A 21,629-nucleotide genomic window follows, 5' to 3' on the forward strand; every position below is an offset into this window, starting at 1 on the left:
TTTACGTGGAGGAATCAGTGTGTGCATGTAGGCAATGATTTTTGCGGGAAGGGCAGTAATTTCGTCTTATATCCAGGTTTGCGGTCACCATCCCAGTCTTTCCACTGGTTCCATGTTCCCCCTAATTCTGCTGCATGATCAGTGTCGTGAACCTGTCGCCATATATCTACAGGAACTAACAACCCGAAAAACAATTTGACATCTGCGCAAGTCATTACAGCCGATGCTGCAGCCTCAGTTAATACTTTATAGTAAGCGGTGGGGTTCGTGCGAGGGTCAGGTAACTGAGATTTTAAAGCAAGCACTTCACTTCTCTTCCAGGGCGTATACACCCACTGTTCCTGAAACCGTACATCTACTCGAGGTCTTTAAATACGTTATTATCATCATGTAGTTCAGGTATCTCAGGATGAAAAATAGGATGCACTTCCCTCATGGGATGTTGATAATCCCAGTTGCGACTTTTCACGAACATCCTGCTTTGGTATTTTACTAACGTTTCCACATTTTTGTACACTTCCACCGGTGTTAGATGGAACTTGTGAGCTCGATCCCGGATGTCATACACTATCCGAGGGGCCATTCCATCCTGAAAGCATTGTTCCCATGCATCAATAAGGTAACGGGACGTTTGATGCAAAGCATGTTGCTGCACAACTGGTTCGAGGTCCCTTATGGTGCTCCACAAGTCGGCCACCATATAAATGTCCTTTCGCATCCATTTAACTGCTTGTTCTGCTATAGCCTCCTTTTCCCTATACCCCAATGAGGCCCTTGTAAACAGTCGCCTGGCGTTCATCCCACCCTGTTCCCCTAGCGGAGTACAATCCCTTTCCTCAGGCGTCGTTCCAGCTGACTGAGAAGTCCATATTGGACTCGGGGTTGCCAGAACTGTACGAGAAGTTACCGGGGGCTGTCGTGCATCAGGAATAAGGGTAGCCGTGCCTCTCAATGAGGTAGGGGCGGTTTGAGTAGCGCCCAGGGGGGTGAGAGACACGTCTTCCTCCGGAGCAGAGGCGGAAGGAGCCGCAGGCGTATGCAGGGGTACCGCAGGGTATATGCGTTGTGGTGCATATGGTGGAGGGGGTCGAGCGGTCAATAAATCCTCTATTTTGTCTTCTGGTTCATTTCGGGTTACATAACTTTTGTCTACCTGTAACCTGAGCTGTCTATCTAGACACTCGATGTTCTGTTCGGTCTGTTTTTTATCATGAGCAATGGCCTTCTGAGTTACAGACTGACCTTGCTTTATCTTTATCAATTTCTCTGCTCTAATATGCCTTCTCTTAGTTTCTTTCTGCCACGTGTTAAGAGTGTCAAACATGGCCTGTCTGCTGCGCCTAGCAAATAGGCAGTCTTGCAAATAATTGATCTTTTTCTCATCAAAGGATCCCGTCAGCGGCCACTGCAATTCTACATTGTATTTAGTGTATTTATGCCATAAGGTATTGAATAGGAGCGGACCAATCCCATGCTTGCAATACATGTCATGACTGGGGCTTCCCTCCGGGGGGGCCAGTTGGCTTTCATCCAATCTAGTACCCCTCCGTCAAATACAACCAAAGCACAGCTTACTAAAACACGGCATTGCCCCTTTCCTACAATCTAACTACTTCTTTGCTGAAAAAGAAACAATATTATTTATAACACTCTCATACACAAGGTGATGTTCACAATCGCATACATTGACACACAAATAAATCAACAACAACCTTTCTACGTCAACACATAGAACAAACAAACCTTTTGCAATCAAAGAGGCGGAGCCCGTCGACTCCCGCCTATGGAGAACTCATGTACTTTCCAAAATTCCAAACAAATTCAAAATAAAAAAACATCGGAACCAAACAGTCTCTTCCTCAGACTGCCTAGAGATAGCCACACAGGTTTTTCAAACCATAGACCGACCTACAGACCATCTGACAGCCTTCCTGGTTCATCTCCCGGACTATGCTGGCTTAGCCCGCTCTTTCGAGCACCGCTCCAGATCTGTCCGAGTGCTACCCAATCCCAGCTGTCAGCCTTTCCGAGAGCAGTCCGGCCGGGTGTAAACTTCATCCACAAGCTACACCAAGGCGTCTGGTCTCTATCTCTATTATTCCCAAGTCAATCAAAAACAGGAGCGTCCGCCCGTGCAGTCTCAATACTGCCCGGTCAGACCCCCTTTTCTGAGTTCTCCATGGTATAAAACCACCAAATTCCAAATCCAAAGGATATCCAACACAAGACAGACAAATCACTCACCTGGTGCACTCAGGTTCGATTGCAAGCTTCTCCACTGCCAACTCCTGTAGACCAACGTGGTCTGCTTTCCGGGTTACACCCGTAGGACTCCGGCGTGAGGTCACTAGCAGCTTTGGCTCTCTCGATCGGGAGCGGAGCAACCCTTACGCTTTCAGTCGGTCCTTCCCCACCGATCAAGAGCACCTTTCCCAATGTCCCGTTCCTTTCTGATTACAGAGGGACGACCCCAACGCGGAGTCCCGGCGGAGTCGCCAACTGAAGTACCAAAAATAATTACAACCCAATAGAGCTATACTTACAAATAGCCCTAATACCAATTACCAATAACCAGTCAGTTGGCAGTGCAGAAGGTTCAATCGTTTATTACACAAAAACAACTCTGCCAGAGGAGCATCTCGTGACCCAACCCCTACAGATCCACCGAGAAGACTGCTGGCACATTATCAACAGATCACATATATACTGTTACGTTTCGAAACCGTTACCTAAGATGGAAAAATACAAGTTGGCACAGGTTGGTGCAAAGGAAAGACCATATATGGAACACAAAGCCTCTCTCAGTTTAGCTCAGCTTGTTATAGCAAGGTCGAGGGGTTGACTCCCTTCTGCCGCCAGTCCTAAGAGAGTCCGCACAGTACCTTGTGGAATGTGCTTATCCAGCCTACCCCCACCTACAACCTTGACGGGCCTAACGGGCAGAAGCAGCAGTTTGCAGCATTTGTCAGACCATTTCTCAGGAGAATGGCTCTGGCTAAATGCAATGGTAGGTTTCCACTAATATCGTAAGTAGGCAGGGCCACAAAATGGCGCCGGTCATGTTAATCTATAGTGTACGTGAGCGGACAAATAACTGCATAAAGCCTACATCAAACTCTATTCCACTACATGTGTGAGGTTACCGATATTTTATACCAAACTAATTAGGTACATCACGCTAATTACTAATAGCTACTATGGGTTTTACTAGGCCCGATTTGATTCTGGTTCCTCATTACCAGGCCACTAATAATGCGGGCCTAAGTCTTTCAATTTATATCATCCTAGGGGAACTACACCAGGAAGTTACAATACCAACTTCAGACCAACTTAAGACCTGCCTCTGGAGATATTGTTAAGGTAGATATAAGGCTTGCTTATGGACCAGCAACTCTTCTCTGATTCTTTTTTTAGGTCTGTTGCATCTTGGAGTGCAGGTCCATTACATGTTGGACTTCCAGAATGAAAGCTGTGACAATATACTAAAAGGATTAGGCACTATGTACTTTTTCCACTGGTCTGATCAAGGAATCACCTTTCTATGGCAGAGTCCAGATCTGTGCGTCAGATGGTTGTTGGAACAGGAAAACAACACGCACCATCCGCATGTTTAACATAGGTGCACTTTATTGATATACATTTTGTGGACTGTCCAACCTGTGATCTCTTGAGTGGACATTTAGTGTGCACATATTTTTTGCTTTTTGATCACCCAGACGTTTTGGTGAGAAAGTCCATGGCAGTGATGTCAGCTGGGGGCAGAGCTGAGGCCCCCAGAGGAGATTTGAACAAAGACCTATTTTGACGGCGCCATATTGGATGGTCTCAGCATGCTGTGCAGGAGGGTTGGGATAGAAGTGCAGGTCTTCTCTCACATTTGTTGAAGCTATCTGAGTACATTACCATGATAGACAGCACTCCTGTTTTTATTGTGTCAAGGGGACCTCCGCTTTATAAAATCCTAACCCATAGACTCTTTTAACCACCCGTGCACTACTCTACACATTATACTGCCCCTCACTTGCACTCACCATATGGCTAAGATCAAAAGATCTCCGCTAAAGAGCCCCTCATAAGGGGCCAGTCGGGTATTGCGTCACCAGCCCGACGAGGAGCGCCCTATGATGAAGCATGTCACCCTCTCTGGTGTGTGAGGGTATTCAGATCTGATCACTTTGATCCTCCCTGGTTCCTTCTGGTCATTTTGTCAGACACACCCACAAGCGCTCCCCTTCCCCTTGCACCCCCCATAAGGAACTGCATACTGTATAATTATCTTATAGGCCCCATCTCCTTCCTGAGATGTGCTCAGTCCCCTTCCTTATAACCTCTCTCTTAGTCAAAAAAACTCTGGGGAAGCCTGCCCACCCATCTGACAGGAATGCAGAAATATACAAATCGGTTTAGGGGATTCCTCTACCTCATCTTGTTTCACCATGCAGCCCGGGTCTCCCAAAATGGAACCCAGGGTCAGCCAAGTGCTGTACCATTAACAAAGGACAAGTACAACCAGCACATGTATCCAGCATACATGTTCTGCATTACATCCTTCATGTATTGTACTACTCACAGACACACATGTCTTTCATGTATTGTACCACTCGCAGGCACACATTCACCTTGCAACAGGTACACACTGCACAGTGTTGCATTATCCCTGTATTGTATCATTCATAGGCACACATACATCCAGCACATGTACACTACTACACATGTGCACACTACAAACCAAAATGATGCAGGCCAAGAGTGAGTTAAGCACACAGCAGTGGAACTTTAAATGAATGAGCCTGTAGGCCTCACTCCTGTGGCACAGGTAAAAAGGACCGCTTTAGTCCTACTGATCACTACATGGTATGCTGCCACCACTTTGCCTGTGCTGCTTAACTCCTGGTAAAGGCAGTAGTCTTACACCACTATGAGGTTAGCACTTTGGGCACCCATGTACATCATCCTTATTTACCAATGACAATACAAATCAGCATTAGGGTTCCAGACATCAGTACAGTTAAGGAACTCAGGGCAGGGATGCACATCCATTACCATGTGAAGGACTTTTCAGTCCCAATACAGCAAACTTCTTTTAGAGTGATTGGGTTTTCCCTCCCATGTCTGATAGTTGCAGCTGGGTTAGATCCATTGCACAAACATACTCTCTGTGAGGAAGTAACCTGCCTGCTCCTTTCTTGGGATTTCTAGAAATTCTTCATAAACTGTGGGGATGTGGCCTTCTTGACTGCTCTTGCTTCATTGGGAGAGTGATTTGAGTCTTAATCTTAGGTTGCAATCTATCAACCTACCTCCTGTGTGAGAAAGGAGATTGCAACCAACAATTGCACAGCCCATGATAGTGATAATTAATGACACCGGGATTAGATGATTGACAGGACAATCCACTCGAATGATTCCTGACATTCATGCAATTTCCATACAGTTGATACAGTTTCTTTTCACAGAACTCATGGTACACCCAACAGCAGTTGCCCAGTTATAAAGTCCACCTACAGGTTTGTTTGCAGTGACATCTGTTTCACAGTACATTTACAAAACATTTCAAATGTAAACAGTCCTTCAAGCTGCACGCCAAACCAGAGCCACTGACACTTAACACAAGGCAGAATAATGCTCATGGCAGCCCACTGAAATGCCAAGATAGCACTTTTTAGTGCTGAAATATTCATTCAAACTATGCCAGCCTTAACGTTTACAATTCATCAGTGGGCAATGATGAAAGTCTCTTGGAGTACAAAGTTTTGGCTGGCAGTATATACATTTGTGAGGTACAATAAACTCATTTCTGCATGCCTGAAAAGCATTTCAGTCATAAATTAATAATCTCAGGCATCAGATAAGGACACATATGGCTCTCAACTTCGGAGAGAGCTAGTGTAGGCCAGTGTGCATGTGTCCAGCTGTTCGGCATGAGGAGCGTATGATCACTACATATCTAGCTTTCTGGTATTTTTGGGGAACGCAAGCCTTTGGCCAAATGTGTTTTGTTGGGGCCCTTTACCTGGGAGCTGTTTGTCGTAAAACTATTTACCTGTGGGATTGATCAGGACTTTCCCTGGGCGCCCGTTTGTCTTTGGGTTAAGACAGACCCCACATGTGACCTGGTATTCGATAGGCGTGGGTGCCTGACCACGTGTCTATGACTCAGGGTTGATGGGGAGGTCAACTTGGGTAAATGCAAGTTCACCAGAACTCCTAAGAATAATATGGCAGTCACTGGTATAATTTTTATCGACATTCCCAACATTGTGCATACAGTTAACATAGCGTACATCAATATTGTCTATACTGATATTGACACAGTAGTGCATTCCTAAATGATGGCGTACATTGACATTGCTTTTACTGGTAATCACATTGTCATTTGTGCGTAGATTAAGGCATACATTGACATTGCTAATGCTGGCATTCTCACCGTTGTGCAGGCATAAATTATGGCATACATTAACATTGCATTTATGGGCATTGTCGTTGTCAGGCATGCACATATCATGGTATTCATTGACATCGTATTTACCCCTTCCAACACTTTGGAATGCCTGGGGCCCTATTATGTATAGGGCGCACTTTCCCTGTTTGTGCCCGGCGCATCTTAAAACAGGTGCGGCGGCGCAAACAGAGAAAGTACGCCCTATTACATAGAAAGAGCTGTCCCCAGGACAGCCACAAACTCAGGTGAAAAAGGGAGCAGCTTTGAAGCAGCCGCTCTATGTTTAACTATCCAGGCGGCAACCTGCCTGCATTTTTAAAGGGGATTTGAGATCCCCTTGTAGGCTGGGGCTGTAAGCGACTGCACCCGCATGCAAGGGGTTGTCTCGGGGGTCTATAGTACCCCCTTTTCCCATTTCAGAGGGCTGCTATCAGTGAGCGCACTGACAGTGCCTCCATTCAAATGAGAAAGCGCTGGAGCGTATGTGGCCCCTTCTGTACTACCAAAGTGCAGCGGGCGCACAAAGCAGGGGCAAATGCCTGTTGTGCCCCAGGGCACTTTGTGTAATACGGCCCCAAATACAAAAACAAGTGCAGGCAGTAAGAAGCTAAAGCAAACTAGTAAAACCAGAGTCCCAATTCTCTTAGTCCTAGTTTTCTAACTTCATGTGTGCAACCATCCTTTTCATGAGAAAGAGTTTGGTCCTAATATGGGATCCCATGAAAATGGATGCATTCATTGGTTCATGCAGCAATGTGCGACATTTTAAATATCGACATTAAAACCACCACTGAGCGAGGTTTGTAAAAGAAGATTGTACGCGAGTCCACAGAGGATTGTTAATAAATCTAATAGTGCTGTTTTCTTCACCATGTGTGTGTTGTCTGAAGTCAATCATCATAGCCTTTCCTCTGTAGATTTTATTCCACATTCCCTAATTTCTATCAATATATACTGACGCGCTGACTGGAACATGGACATCTTGTGAACAGGGCCTGTGACAGGCATAGAAGACAAAAGTCTGAATACAATTATACTGGGATTTTATAACTAGCCATGAAAAGGACAAACTCAGCCATTCTGTGGGTTGTTATCTGCTGCCAGATTAAATATTTCTATGACCTCCTCTTAAAACAATGCAAGTATGTTAGAGGTAGTCTTGCATCAACACTATGTATGCATTGATTCTGGCAGTCTAAGCCCCGGGTTAACACAAAATATGTTTCCCATGTGTCTTTAAGAAGCAGTGTAGTGTGGGTGGTTTATATCCCTACACAACAGTATGTTCTGTTGAATTTTACTCCTAAGGTTTAAGTACGGTGGATTAGTGACTCTATAGTACACTGCAGTGTGGAGTGTAGTATCGTTAGGATGCACAACATTCAGTGTTTCTGGTTTGTTACTGCCCCATGAGTGCAGTGTAGTGTTGAAGATTGTGTTTCCTAGGCTTGAGTGTAATGCGGTAAACTGCAGCTTTAGGTTGCATGGGACTGTGGTGGGCCATCATCCTAAGGGTTCAGTGTAATGATTTGGGTTTGCGCATTACAAATGTGGATTATTATACCAGGATGCGGTGTATTATGGTGGGTTAAGAGTGATAGGGAAGAGAGTGGCACGGCAGCTAAGGTGACTGTCTCCGGAATCTGAGGATCACGGGTCGATCCCCGGCACCGGTGGCAGATTAACCCAGCACCATGTGACTGGGCAATAGCTCGCTTAATCTTCCCGACGGCCCCCAGCGCCTAGAGACCCTTACGGGTGATTGTGCGCTTTACAAATGTGGATTATTATAGAGTCCAGTGAAGTGTAGTGCGTTGGAGTTTTTAGAATGTAATGTGGTATTGTGTTTCTGTGTCCCTAAGGTGTGGTGTGGTGGTTAGGATACAGGGCAGTGTTCAGTGGGGAAGTCCATAACATGAACTGTCATGGGTTATTGTCGACAGGGGGCAGTAAAGGGTTTGTGTTAGAATGCCAGTTGTGGAATTAAGAGGCTAATATGCATAGGAAGCATTGTAGCATGGTTAGTTTTTTATAAGGTGCAGAGTAATGGTTTAGTGCTTCTAGGATGCAGTGCTATATTAGTACCACTGGTGATGTGTAGTGATGGGTAGAGGGTTAGTGTCCCAGATCAAAACTTGATGTAGTAATATCATATTTGTGTTATTCTCACTCTGCCACCTGAAATGTTACTGGTTACATGCTCATGAAATGCCAAAGCAGAAAACAGCCGAAATTGGGAATTCAAATATATATCAAAAATGATAATGAATAATGAAAACCAAGTTACTTTTCCACCATCTTAAACTCATTTAGGGAACTCCAGAATCCTTGTCTACTAGTCAGCAGAGAGGGGTGGAATTCCACGACACCATGTTCAAAGTAATACATGTTTTGCATTACAATGTGCCATGCAAGCTTCTATGCATAGTTACCCCTTGTGCCCATGGAGACAGGAATTCGCTGCTGTGCTGTGCCAGCACGGTGCCACTCACCAGGTCGGTGGTCTCTTCGATGAGCGGGGGCTCCATGATTCTCTGCAGCTCTTTCACCAGCTGAGTAATGAAATTGTTCCTATCCTGGCATTTCTGGATGAGGCTGGCAAGTTTGGCCTGAAAAGTGCAATAAATGTAGATGTGAAATACTGTACATATGTTGCTAGAGTGATCAATTCCAATGAACATAATTATAACTGAATACACTAAACAATCCTCCATAAAAAAAAACAGTGCTGCTGTTCTAGAAGATAAAATATGTTTTAAGTATTTATGTCTTTAGGAAGATATCTTCACTTTGACTTTTTGGCTTGAGGTGTAACATTAAAAAATAACCCAAAACATTTTGAAATATATCCATAAATATGAATACATAAAACATAGAGCAGCTGAGTCTTGACATAACCTATCTCTCTGAGAATAGCAGTTATAAATAGAAGCCACATTTCATGCTTTTTACTGTACTCTAGCTCAAGTGAAGAATCTAGAGACCTCAAGGACCCTCATGTCAGACTAAACTCACATAGACAACTTTTCATCCTTTGAGATTCCACCCCAGTTGAACAGCTGTTCTGTAAAACTTGTGTCTCAGAATTGAGCAGAAAGTATATTAAACACTAAATGGTACAGAAACTAAAATAAACACTTTTTTACATTTAAAGTACATGGCACCAAAACTTTGAGTTAATCTGCTCCTGCAGCCAAAATCTGGCCACCGCTTCCTTTTCCATTCATTCTGTTTACACAATCCAATGTTTTGAAAGAAACATGCTCATAGGAGTTCCAACAGAGATATGCTCCCGACATATAGACCTAATCTATCAGCAATAAATAGAAATTCTTTTTTTTGGGGGGAGGAGGGTGATATTGTTCCCTTTCATTTCACAATATTAATGTCCTTGCTTAAAATGTGGCAACCCTAAAAAAATGGTACCCAGTAAGCCCTGCTTTATATTTGGTAAAGTAGCATGCAAGCACCATTAGGAGAACTATTGCTGTGTCTTATGTAAAGAAATTACCACCAGGGCAGGAAGTAGCTAGGTTATGGACGATGATTCATCAAAATGCCCAGGTCCGTGGATGACATCACATGGCTTTGAACTATGAATGACAGGATCGGAAGTGACATCACATAGTAGTTGACTCAATATGACATGATTTTTGAAAGGCTCTCAGTAGGCCCGGACCTGGTGGATTGGATGCATTTTCATTTCTGACCATTTTTTAAGGAGGTTCTGCATTTCTGATCCTATCAATTTTAGGGTACTTATATCACCAACCACAGCTGAGTCGGCCATGTTAAATTTGAACTTGTGATTTTCACCTCCCTGCATGCGTCAGCAGTGACCATTTAACTCAATGAGCCACTCAAAAGCTACGGTCGTGGAGGAATCAGTTTTGGTATTTTCTACACGGTCATTGGATTTTAACTCTCCAGTTCTTCCATCTCCTCTTAGCTGTTTATCTTTCTTCTCACTTAACTTGCCTTCCCCTTCCTTGGGTCTCTCATTTTTCTGTTTTTCTCCTTCGCTCTCTTACACCCCGCCAATTTATATTCTTACTTCTATCTGTTCTGGGGGAGAGATAGCCGACACACACATGGATAGATAAATGAAAATAACTGAGTAGCAGGGTGGAGAATAAGACGCGATAAGGAAGACGAAAGCATTAAGTCATGTAGGGAAAAGAGAAAAAGAGTGAGGGGAAACCTACACAGGTAAAATGTGAGTAGAATTGCAGGGCGACAAGCATTGAGGGGGCGTCAGGGTGAGGGAGTGGAGAAGAAGAGAGAAACAGAGGGAAAGCGTTGCATAAAGGAAACAAGCATTTGCAATGCAATAGGCCTCAAATTTGAGAGAGTTTAAGCTGTTGGCATTGTAAATGACAATGCCTTTTATTTATCTGTGTTGATATTTAACTAACACATAAATAAAAGGCATCGTCATTTACAATGAAAATGGCTCAAACTCCTGTAAATGCCAGACCTCGGGCGCCATTGTCCCGGGCTGCTCTGAAAGTGAAAGCGCGCTTGGCACGCTGAATACTGCAGGAATCAATCAATCAATCAAACCATTTGTGGAGCGCACTACTCACCCGTGAGGGTCTAAAGGCGCTAGGGGGGGTGCTGCTACTGCTCGAACAGCCAGGTCTTGAGAAGTCCCCTGAAGGTCAGCAGGTCCTGGGTCTGTCGCAGGCGGATGGGGAGGGTGTTCCATGTCTTGTCGGCGAGGTGGGAGAATGATCTGCCGCCGGCAGACACTCGTCAGATGAGGGGACAGTGGCGAAGGCGAGGTCAGCGTAGAGAAGCTGGCAGTTCGGGGTGTAGAAGGTGAGTCGTTTGTTGAGATATGCTGGTCCGGTCACAAGATGATGAAGTTCATATTTCGGTCTGTTACACATCAATAATCAAGTACACACAGGTTCGTGCACTAACAACGACTACAGTTCTGGCCACAGATGAGGATTTCCATTCCCAAACATGGAGGCTCGTGCATATACAATGCACATGTTGCACACACTCAAGCACAGAATGATCACAGTGCTATACCATAACAAGCATGAAGGACACCTATTATCCCCAGGCCACTTTCTCTGTCCACTATGCTGCAGAGCAGTGTGGAAGGCGATGGATCAGCTACTGCAGGGGAGAAGGGGAGGTTAGCAGGTCTGAGGCTCGCAGTGGCTGACCCTGTGGCTGTAGACGCGATCCCAGGAAAGGCTCAGCCCAGCCGATAACAGAGGCGCAGTCTCCTTAACACGGCAGCGTGGGTGGGAGGAGCTATAATAGGTAGCCTTATTTTTCTTTGGGAAAAGAGAAAACGCAGCACACATGGAATGAGCACCATGCTGAGAAGTGTAATTTAAAAAATGGTGGTAGTTAAGCCACCTGCAGTGCAGAACAAAATAAAGGCGTGGCCACCATACTTCAAAACGAAACTGCGGCAGAAGAATTCTCTCTTTCTGAGGTGCGCCACGGAAAGCCACAGCTCGGCCATGTTTATAAATATAACATGTCTTGTGTTTTTGTAACTTGAAAGCGAGTGCCACTTTGAAACAAAGCGCAGCTCCCATGTACATAAAAGGTATGTGAATGGCTACCCGAGAAGGCGACCCAATACTAATAAATAAGTAGTCTCCAAAGAAATCCATCAAGACCTGTAGTTGGCCGGTGCTCCTGGCCTAACACAGGAAGGGGTTTATCAGGAGCACCAACCAATAAGGAGCCAGGAAATAAGAGAGAATCAGGAGTGAGCCAATGGCAAGCAGCAGGAGGGATTACACTTGGGTAGAGTCATCACAGCAGGTCTTGCAGACAGCACATGCGTACTGATGCTCGACCTAAAAAGTAGCAAGATGGCAGCGAGGGAAGGAAGGAGGAGAGGATAGAGATGCACATGAGAGAGAAAGAGAAGGAAAGAAACAGAGGAGGGGCTGATGAAAAGAGGAAGATTAATGAGCAGTATGATTACAAGATGACTTCTGGTTAGTGGACCATCTGGTTGTAGTCCAAGACTTGCATTTAACAATAAAGTTGCATTCTGCCAGCTTTAGTATGAATTTAGTTCACTTGAACCAATTATACCAGTACACCTGAAAACAATATTTGTAAAAGAAAGGCACTGACAACTATCTGTACTAGGATGACATGTAGTAGCCACGCAGAGCAAAGATGAGACAGATATGCAGTGAGACATGTATGGGGAATAGAAGAATTAAGAAACAAAAAAATGGAGAAAAGGCTATAGAGGGAAAAAAATGACATATTGAGACAATTGTTAGAATTCAACATCTAGATAAATCCAAGAAGTGAGAGATGGAGAGACAAAAAACAGTGAAGCACGAGAGTGGCTTGGAGAAACAGAAGAGAGAGATCAATCGTACACATAGGAATCACAGATAGCAGTGTCATCTATAGAAAGGAACATGATAGCAGAGGGGAACAAGCATTTGCAATGCAATAGGTCTTACATTTACGAAACTATTGCATTGCAAATAGTTATTTGCAAAAGAGCCCCATGCTGCACTTTCAGATTAATGGCGGCCGTGCCCCAATCCTTAGACGTGGCTTGTCTAAAGAAAGGGGCGTGGCCGCCATTAACATGAAAGCGCAGCATGGGGCGATTAACAAACAAAAGTTTAAAAATATAGAAAAAAAACATGCAGCGGTGTTTGGTGCCGCAAAGCGTCCACAAATATACCAAAGGCATGCCTGCCACTGTGACATGGCGTGCTATGAGAGAAAAAAATAAAGCCTCATGAGAGAGCGTGGTAAAAATCATTTAACAAAATAGTGCTCGGAGGGTGTAATTAAAGCCTACCGAGCACCAACACACGTAACGGGGGGATGTCCTTATTGGAGGTTACAAATGAAGACAAGGCTAAGGACGGACTAACAAGCCTATTAACGAATTAGAAGCCAGCATTCACAAAGGACAATGACACAAGCCAATTAAAACTATGGTCAGAGGGTGGGTGGGACTTCAAGTCCATACCTCAATACAGCATGCCACACATAGCAGCGCATGTGCTCCCAGGCTCGACCTAAAAATGATTCTGACAAGAAGCACTTGCTGATAAAGAACTCTGAGGCAATGGAAGAGGAGAAAGTAAGAGGAAGAAGCTAAAGCTTTAAATTGCAGGTGATTGCCCAGTAGGGCAACACTGTACACTCTGTGAGAGCCAACGAGGGGACACTTTGTCTCTTCTACATGCCTGCCCCCATTTCTGAAATAGAATATATCAGTTATCAGAAAGCAGCAAATATTTTCTTTACACCCGTTACAGTGAAGCCTGCTGTGCACAGCAACTGTTGAATTTCAAACAAACCAAACTTACACACATGCTGAGAGTTTTGGAATGCTCATAGCAAGCATGGTGCTTGAAAACTGTGTGTGTTTTCTGTCCTAGATTGCTGCCCTTGTGATCTTTAAATCATGGGTCGCAAGGGCAGTGTCAGTGTCCAGGCTTCAAAGGTACAGTCAGGAGCCTACTGCTGCGACCGTCTCCATCCCTGATCACATGGCCAGTGCAAGGGCAGTAATCCTTCAGGTGACACAATAGAGGAATGGCTGCCAGGCTCCTGTAGGACAACAAGGCGGTAATGCCCGGGCGATGGAAAAAACAGAAAGTAATCCAGTTCTGTCCAGGAATGTGATCAAAATGGCCAGGAGAACTGTTCCCCTGCTCTCATGATCATTTCCATCTGGTGGTCCCTCTAACCAGGAGGTATCTTCAGTTGTCCAGAAGGGGTTCTCTGGAAATACCGGCTGCTGTGTTATACGTGCCTGGCCCCGGTTCAGATCAGCAAAAGCTGCTGTATTTGAGAGAACTGGCCCCTTCTACTGCCTGCTCCATAATATTCATCGACCTTATGGGGCACCGGTGGAAATGTATAATAGGATCGTATTCGGTAGGGCGATGTCCTAGTGCAAATTTAGTCCCATCTACCTGTTGGCAGTGACCGGTGGAGGAGGGGAGAGGCTGCCACTTGTAGTGGTGCGGAAACCATATTATGTCTCGGGGTGACGGCTTGGGGCATCAGCTCACCAAATTTATAGCACTTCTAAACAATCCTGGTATTACTAAAGCAGTTAGTGCAGCAAATAATGCACAAAAATGTAGATGGGAGCCGGCATTAGGGGTGGAAAAAAGTTCGATGAGAGTGTGTCCATAACATTTCTTGCAGAAATGTGGTTCAATGATGCAATATCTTTAAAAATGCGGGCAAATTGTGTCGATATTTATTCACTAAAGTAGTTATTTTTGAAAATCTCAGTTGTTTTAGCCATAAGTGCACATTGGTTTCCTTTCTCATCTTATTGCCAAACTTTCCTGCCTTCACACTGCACAAGTAAACGGCGAACACAACATGAGCCTCATTTTTGAATATTTGTAAACTTTAAAAATGACATATTTTCCATTGGTGCCTTTCATGTGCCTCATTCTTTCAACCTCCGGTAGGCCCAATTACACAACTGGCAATAGTCTGCTAGCAAATGTGATCTCTTTTAAGGCAAATAATGCAAAATTGAGTACACATGAGAAGCAAATGTGGAGTGGTTTGTTAAAAGTTGTTGTCTGGGCCCTCCTTCATTACACGGCATTTGAACAAGCTGCTAACGCTGCATGAAAAGAAAACTGATTAAAAGTCCTACTTGTTTTCCATTATATTTCTGAACTGCAGCAACTCTTGGGGGCACTGCAGCACCTGCCGCAACTCCAGCTCCAGTGCCCCATACCACCTGTGTGATCCTCTGTCACTCACCACTGCCTATTCAATAATGGGCGGTGCATTCTACCCGCAAGGCGGAAATCACTCTCCTTCTGTGTAAGGAGGCCGTGTAGGTCATAGTGCTGGCCCCCGGGGGAAGTAGGGTCGCAGCCCAGTCTTCCCCTGTGGTGTTCGCGCAAGAGGCAGAAGGACAAGCTGTTGGGGGTCAGGGGGTAGGTCATGGAAGGTATCGGGTGGAGAAATAAGGGTGCAGGGGGGGAGGGCTCTTCCTCTTCCTGCACCTGGCACCATTTGGAGGGTGCAGAAAAATGTGTTAGGCCCAAGTAATTTCAGTTTGCTACTCCGTCAATTGGTGGGGGTAGAACAGCTGGTCTCATAGTATTTAAGCATAGTGTGCCCCCCCTTGCGCGGAGCGACAGAGATGGTGTATCCTGATGCGGAGGCCATCCGGACCGCGCAAAGGGTGCTGGGCCAGGCAGGCCATGAGGACCTCCTACTGCCCGGCGTGTTTGACCAAGCAGGATTCAGCATGGTCCGTACCCCACGGTCGGCTTCTGCCGGGGTTGCGGCTGCAGTGGTGGCATGCCTGGAAGAGCCAACACCCAGGAAGAGTATGTGTGGGAAGGGGCGGGGCCAGCCCAAGAAGGAGCCCACGAAGCACAGGGTATGGCGTCGGAGCCTACCCGCTCGTTTATCAGCAGACGCAGCCTCTCTCGGGCTATTGAGGCAGGAGGAGGGGCAGCTGGGGAGCCTTCCGGCTCAGCAATGGCATGCTGTCCGTGAGGCGACCAGGATTATAATGAGTTTGGGGAGAGGGTGGGCCCTGCAGAACCAGCCCAGCAGTAGTCTGGGGCCGGTGGGTGGCCATAAATAAGTATGCCTGGAGGGAGGGGGGTGGGAGAGGGGCAGCCCTGAACCTAGCAGGAACAGGCAGGAGACCTGAGAAGGATGTCAGGTGATCCAGCGGGCTATAGAAAATATATCATAAACTACGCTACCCAACTTCATAACCTATAAACAAAATTCTATACTAAATATGGACCCATTTATGAACCTGATATATTTTTGGGCCTACTGAATCAGGTGGTCAGAATAAATCTATATACACATTATCTACACCTTATATACATATTTATACATTTGCAGAAAGAATATTGTCATTAGAATAAAACCCAACCATTTAAACGACCACCATAGGTGACGTGATCTAGCTAATGGTAACCTACACTTCTGAATAACCAAGACCAGCTTGTTTGTCAAAAGTAAGATTTTATTTTCTAAATTATGGTATATATATTGTAAGTTTTATAAATGAAATTTATTAGCAATAAAGCAAGCATGATGGTAAGAAATATGAGAAAAATACAGTTTAAGCAATTGAATCAATTTAAAGAAATTATATAAAGTTTAGCATTTCTAAAACCTATTTCCCTAACTGAACTAAATAAACAGAAATTAAAGTAAAGGTCTTTGAGGATTCTTACGTGCTCCACGCAAAGTCCAGCAGCACATCACCCTCATCGGAAAGTCAGTAAGCAGCAGCCAGCCCAACCCTAAGGACATGACTTTTTATACCTTTCTACGCTAACTAAACTGGCAAAGGAAAGTTTTCAGAAATACTCCACGTCCCATTGGCTGAGGGTGACAAGTGACATGTCACCCGTTTCTTAAAAAGTTCCACAAAATCATGTCTTACAAAGACCATTGTCTCTTCCACGTGAAGCCAGAGGCTTCCTGCGATTGCAACTTTGTATTAAGTCATCCTCGCAGCTTCCATAGTCTTTCAGCACGACTTCCGCGGATGCCAAGTTAAGGACTGACAAAAAGTTCACTTTCGACCTTGGCCATGTCCGACAGAATGATGTCAGCTCATCAGTTTTTGTTTTGTGAATGCAGCTTCAATAAACGTTTTAATTCAGAATGGGCGTCTCGTGACTTTCTGCAGAATTATGGATCAGCTCTTTTTGTGCGGCTCAATTAGCTAGGCCCAAAAGCAGGCAACTTATGTTTTCTAGTATAAAACAAACACAAGAAAAGTATTAATGTAAGAAATAAAGTATATTCTGTATCCACCCCATGGTTCACTAATTAATTAACCCACCCGATTAATCAAAATGTTACCTAGCCATTGCAAACAATTAAAGCAGCGTTTATATTTACCAGTCTCCGTTTATCTATGAGACCCATATGCACCTAGAATAGTAGAAATGACATCACACAGACAAGGAAAAGCAAAACAAGCACATGCTTATTTTAAGTCTGCAGCAGTTAGTAATGACAAAAACGAAAACAATAATTATTTTATTATTTTGCACGAACAAAAAGATGCAACAAATATGTACGTTTATGAGCACACATGTTAGTCCCCCCACGTGTAAAGTTTAATCTAAGTTGTATTAGCATGACATATCACAAATCATTAATAATTTTATTCATGTTATGGAAATGTGACTTTGCGAGTTTAAACAAAATTTTGTTTTCTATCTCGCTCCATCAACTCCCTCATCTGGTGATTAACAAATCACCACACCAGCACTCAAAATTTTGGTAAACTAAATTTATTAGAAATCGATTCAAATTCAATTGTATTAGTAAACCTAAAAGTCTGTTTCAGCATAATCTTTGCAATTAACATGACGCTCTCTATGTAACTCCTGTAACTCGATCTCCCTTTCCTCTTCTTTTCTGAGTTTATAGATTCTTTTCTTTTCTCTTAAATGTTTCTTTCTTTTATGTAACAAACAACCTATTTTAGTCAAAATAAAAATGAATATTATTACAATCAAAGGTGCCAGAATCTTGCCAAGAATTGAACTTCCGATATTATGAAACCAGTTTTTAATAGCTTGAAACCTTTTTGAAAGTTTCCCTGTAAAATCTTCTTCTTCTAAAGGAATTATTTCTGAATGCATTTGTGTAATATTCTTAATATACATTTCAATATTCTTACTTTCATCCGGTATATATGTACAGCAATGTTGGACATGTAAAATGCCACAGACTCCTCCCTCTTTTGCTAGGAGTATGTCTAAAGCAAGGCGATCTTGAATTACCATGGATCTAATTGCAATAACTTCAACATTCACTAATTGAAAACCATCAGCAGTGTCAGTTGATAATCTATCAACTATAGTGGACAATTTTCTGATTCTCCCTGCGTTTAGGGTTATACCAACAAAAGGAATTACAGCTTGAAAAATATCTCCCAGAACTTCAGTAAAAGTTTCTCTTTTAGCTCTATTTACATAATTATGAATTTTAAATAATCCTTCTGAATCTCTGTCAACATGAAACACTTTAGGAAAAACAATTCCCACATAACAAGTTCCATACCAATGGTCTGGAAGGTTGTAGTAGGCTTTGTCACCACAAACAAAATAAATTCCAGGAAAGATAGGATCTTTTCCACCTTTAAATCCCCAACCTCCCATAATCTGATAAGTATCTTCACAGTTGCTTGCACCTACAAAATAATTATCAAAAAGTGTGTTATCTCTTCTAATGCAAAGCTTTCCACTAACAGGCTTGTCTATGTGAATTGCAATATTTTCAAGCATTTTGCCATTTAATTTCTCATCCTCTTTTTGCCAGAAGGATGACTTAGTCTGCTTGACTAATTCATTTCTCTTATAAATTGCTCTTCTCTCCTCAACCATATTCAAAAATTTCTTTCCTTCAGCACTTAATTTACATGTTAGATTATTCTTGTAAGCATACTCATAAGTGAGTTCGTTAGTAACAATGAAATATTCTCTCATTTGTTTTGCTTTCTTATGCTTATTTAAAACATTATCAATCTTGACATTAGCAAAAATTTCATCATAATTTGAATAGTAATATTCTAAACGACCAGTTTGATAAAATAAACTAGTTAATACACTACATGTAACAGCATAAGTGAGAGGAAGCATATTATATGTTACTCCCTCAGAAACAGAAGCAGGTAACTTAACACAGACGTAACAGTCCTTTGCATCCATTACCTTTACATATTCACTCAAAAGCTTTGTGAATGTATTGCTTGAAAAATCACCTATTGATTTATCTTGATGAATGTTAGGCTGATGATCGATTACTTTTGCAGATGTACTATGTTTAGTTTGGCTAACCAGAGCTTTGCTTGTTATGTTAACTTTGTGTAATTCTCTATTCATTTCTAAAGGTATAATCACAGCTAGTACCAACCAGAGCAGAACTAAAATGAGCAGACACACCAGAGTCATCTTACAGCATCTTTTAAAAACAGAACATTTTGAATTGCTATCCTTAACGTAAGGCATTTTTAGGTTAGTTTTAGCCTCAAAAATAAAAATAAATTTTAAAATTTATATACACCCCCCTTTTAAAATATATTTTTCTTTTATGACCCTAAACAAGATTTCTTCGACCTTATGTCATACATAAGTTTTCTTCAACTAAACAGTTTTTCTTCGACCTTGTGTCAACTAACAGGATTTCTTCAGCCTTTTGCCAATTTAATAATTTTATACTTCAATCATTGTCACTAATTTCATGGATTTCGTTTTCTTCTTCACTACTATCATATATGTCAATAACAGGTGGAATTACTAAGTAAGTCCACTCAGGAGACTTGTATTTCTGGTTTGGTCTAATTATTCTCTTTCCTTTTCTCGATATCACTTCAATTTTTCTTCCAACTCCAATTTCTTTTCCTGGACTCTTTTGACTACTGATTTCTTCAACCTGTTCTATTGGCTTTTTGATCAATCTGACTCCAGGCCAGTAGTCTGCTTTTCTCACGTACTTCTTCTTTGGTTCAGAATTATTTGATTCTGACTTCTAAGTCCTTTTCTTTCCGTTTTCACTTCCACCTTCCACGTCACTTTCTTCAGTTTCGTAGTCTGAAATTTCAATTGACTCAGGAACTTCTCTATTCGGCAATTTCACTCCTTCAGGAACTTCACTTTGTCTTCCATCACTGGTACTCGGTAATTCATTCTCCTCCTCTTCCTCAATTACCTCTAGCTTCCCAGGTTTCGGATTTTTGTTCCTTACTTCAGAGCTTGTTCTCTGCCTTTCGATACTCTCCTGGTCTGAAACTTCCTTCGGTTCAGCTTCTTTGTCTTCAATATAGACAACCGAATCCTCAGTTATCTTTCCTTTTAACAGATTCTCTTCACCTTCAGAATCTATTTCAATTATTTCTAAGTCTTTTCTTGTCAAATTTCCATTCACTGGCACAGTTTCCAGATGTCGACTTTCTTGTCGATCTTCAGAATCTGGAATTACTTCACCTTCTGTTCTGTCTTCTGCTTCAGAATCAGAGTCATCTGTGGTATCACTTTCAACATCAGAATTCTCAGGAGTTGGTATTGGAATAGTATGACTTGGATGAATCCAACGCTTCAATCCTCTGCACTTTACAGCATTAGTAGTGATCAAGATTACCTGCCTAGGTTTCTGCCATCTAGGAGATAGACAATTCCTCCTCCGATGTACTTTCGTTCTGACCCAGTCTCCAGGTCTCAGATCATGTGTCAAAACTTTGTCATTTGATTGAGCTTCAGTTCCCACCTGATTAGACACAGAAGTTACCATATCAGATAACCTTTTACAGTAATCCAAAATCGCACTGTCATTTATGCTCAACAGTTTACCTACAGGTACAAAAGCTTGCCTCATAACTCTTCCCATTAAAATTTCATGAGGACTCAAACCTGTCTTTTTATCTGGTGTACTTCTTAATGACATCAAAACAAGTGGAAGAGCATCAGTCCACTTAACACCTGTCTCAAGACACATTTTTCCAATTCTGTTTTTGATAGTTCCATTTATTTGTTCAACTACACCTGATGCCTCTGGTCTGTATGCACAGTGTATTTTCTGCTCAATGCTCATAGCTTCACAAATTAATTTCAACAGTTTGTTATCAAAATGGCTTCCTCCATCACTCTCAATAGTGACTGGAAAACCGTACCTTGGGATGATTTCCCTGAGCATTAATTTTGCTACTGTAATTGAATCACAATGTCGTGTAGGGAAAGCCTCTACCCATCTTGAGAATAAGCATACAATTACAAGTACATATTTCAAACAGTTGTGTAAGGGCATTTCAATGAAATCTATTTGTAACCTGGTAAAGGGACCACCCTCTCGACCAATTATTCCTGTCCCCACCACTGATTTTCTGTTTGGATTCATTTGTTGGCATGACAAACACCTTTGACAAAAAGATTCTGCAATGGTTCTAAATTTTGTATTGAACCATGTTTCTCTAAAAAGTCTGACCATAGAATCTCTTCCTAAATGTGCAGGACCATGATATAATCTGGCCATGTCAGAAATCAAACAATTTGGTAAAACTACTCTGCCATCTTTGTAAACCCACACTCCATCTTCATCACGTTGTCTACAATCTGATCTTAACCATAGGTCTTTTTCTTCATCTTCTGCTTCGTTTTGTAAATCTCTAATCTCATTCCATGTTTCTACAACAGTTGTT

At 42.8% G+C, this 21,629-nt stretch overlaps 1 protein-coding gene across 1 annotated transcript in view; it reads right to left on the reverse strand.

Moving 5' to 3' along the window:
* Positions 1 to 21,629, reverse strand: part of C2_2H4orf50 (chromosome 2_2 C4orf50 homolog) — a 264,277-nt gene that overhangs the window by 131,348 nt on the left and 111,300 nt on the right. The window contains exon 4 of the mRNA XM_078678890.1: positions 8,935 to 9,051. Coding sequence (XP_078535016.1) covers positions 8,935 to 9,051 — 117 coding nt within the window. The remainder of the gene's footprint in view (positions 1 to 8,934; positions 9,052 to 21,629) is intronic.

This window comes from Lissotriton helveticus, chromosome 2_2 (assembly GCF_964261635.1).
Source record: "Lissotriton helveticus chromosome 2_2, aLisHel1.1, whole genome shotgun sequence".
NCBI classification, from domain to species: domain Eukaryota; kingdom Metazoa; phylum Chordata; class Amphibia; order Caudata; family Salamandridae; genus Lissotriton; species Lissotriton helveticus.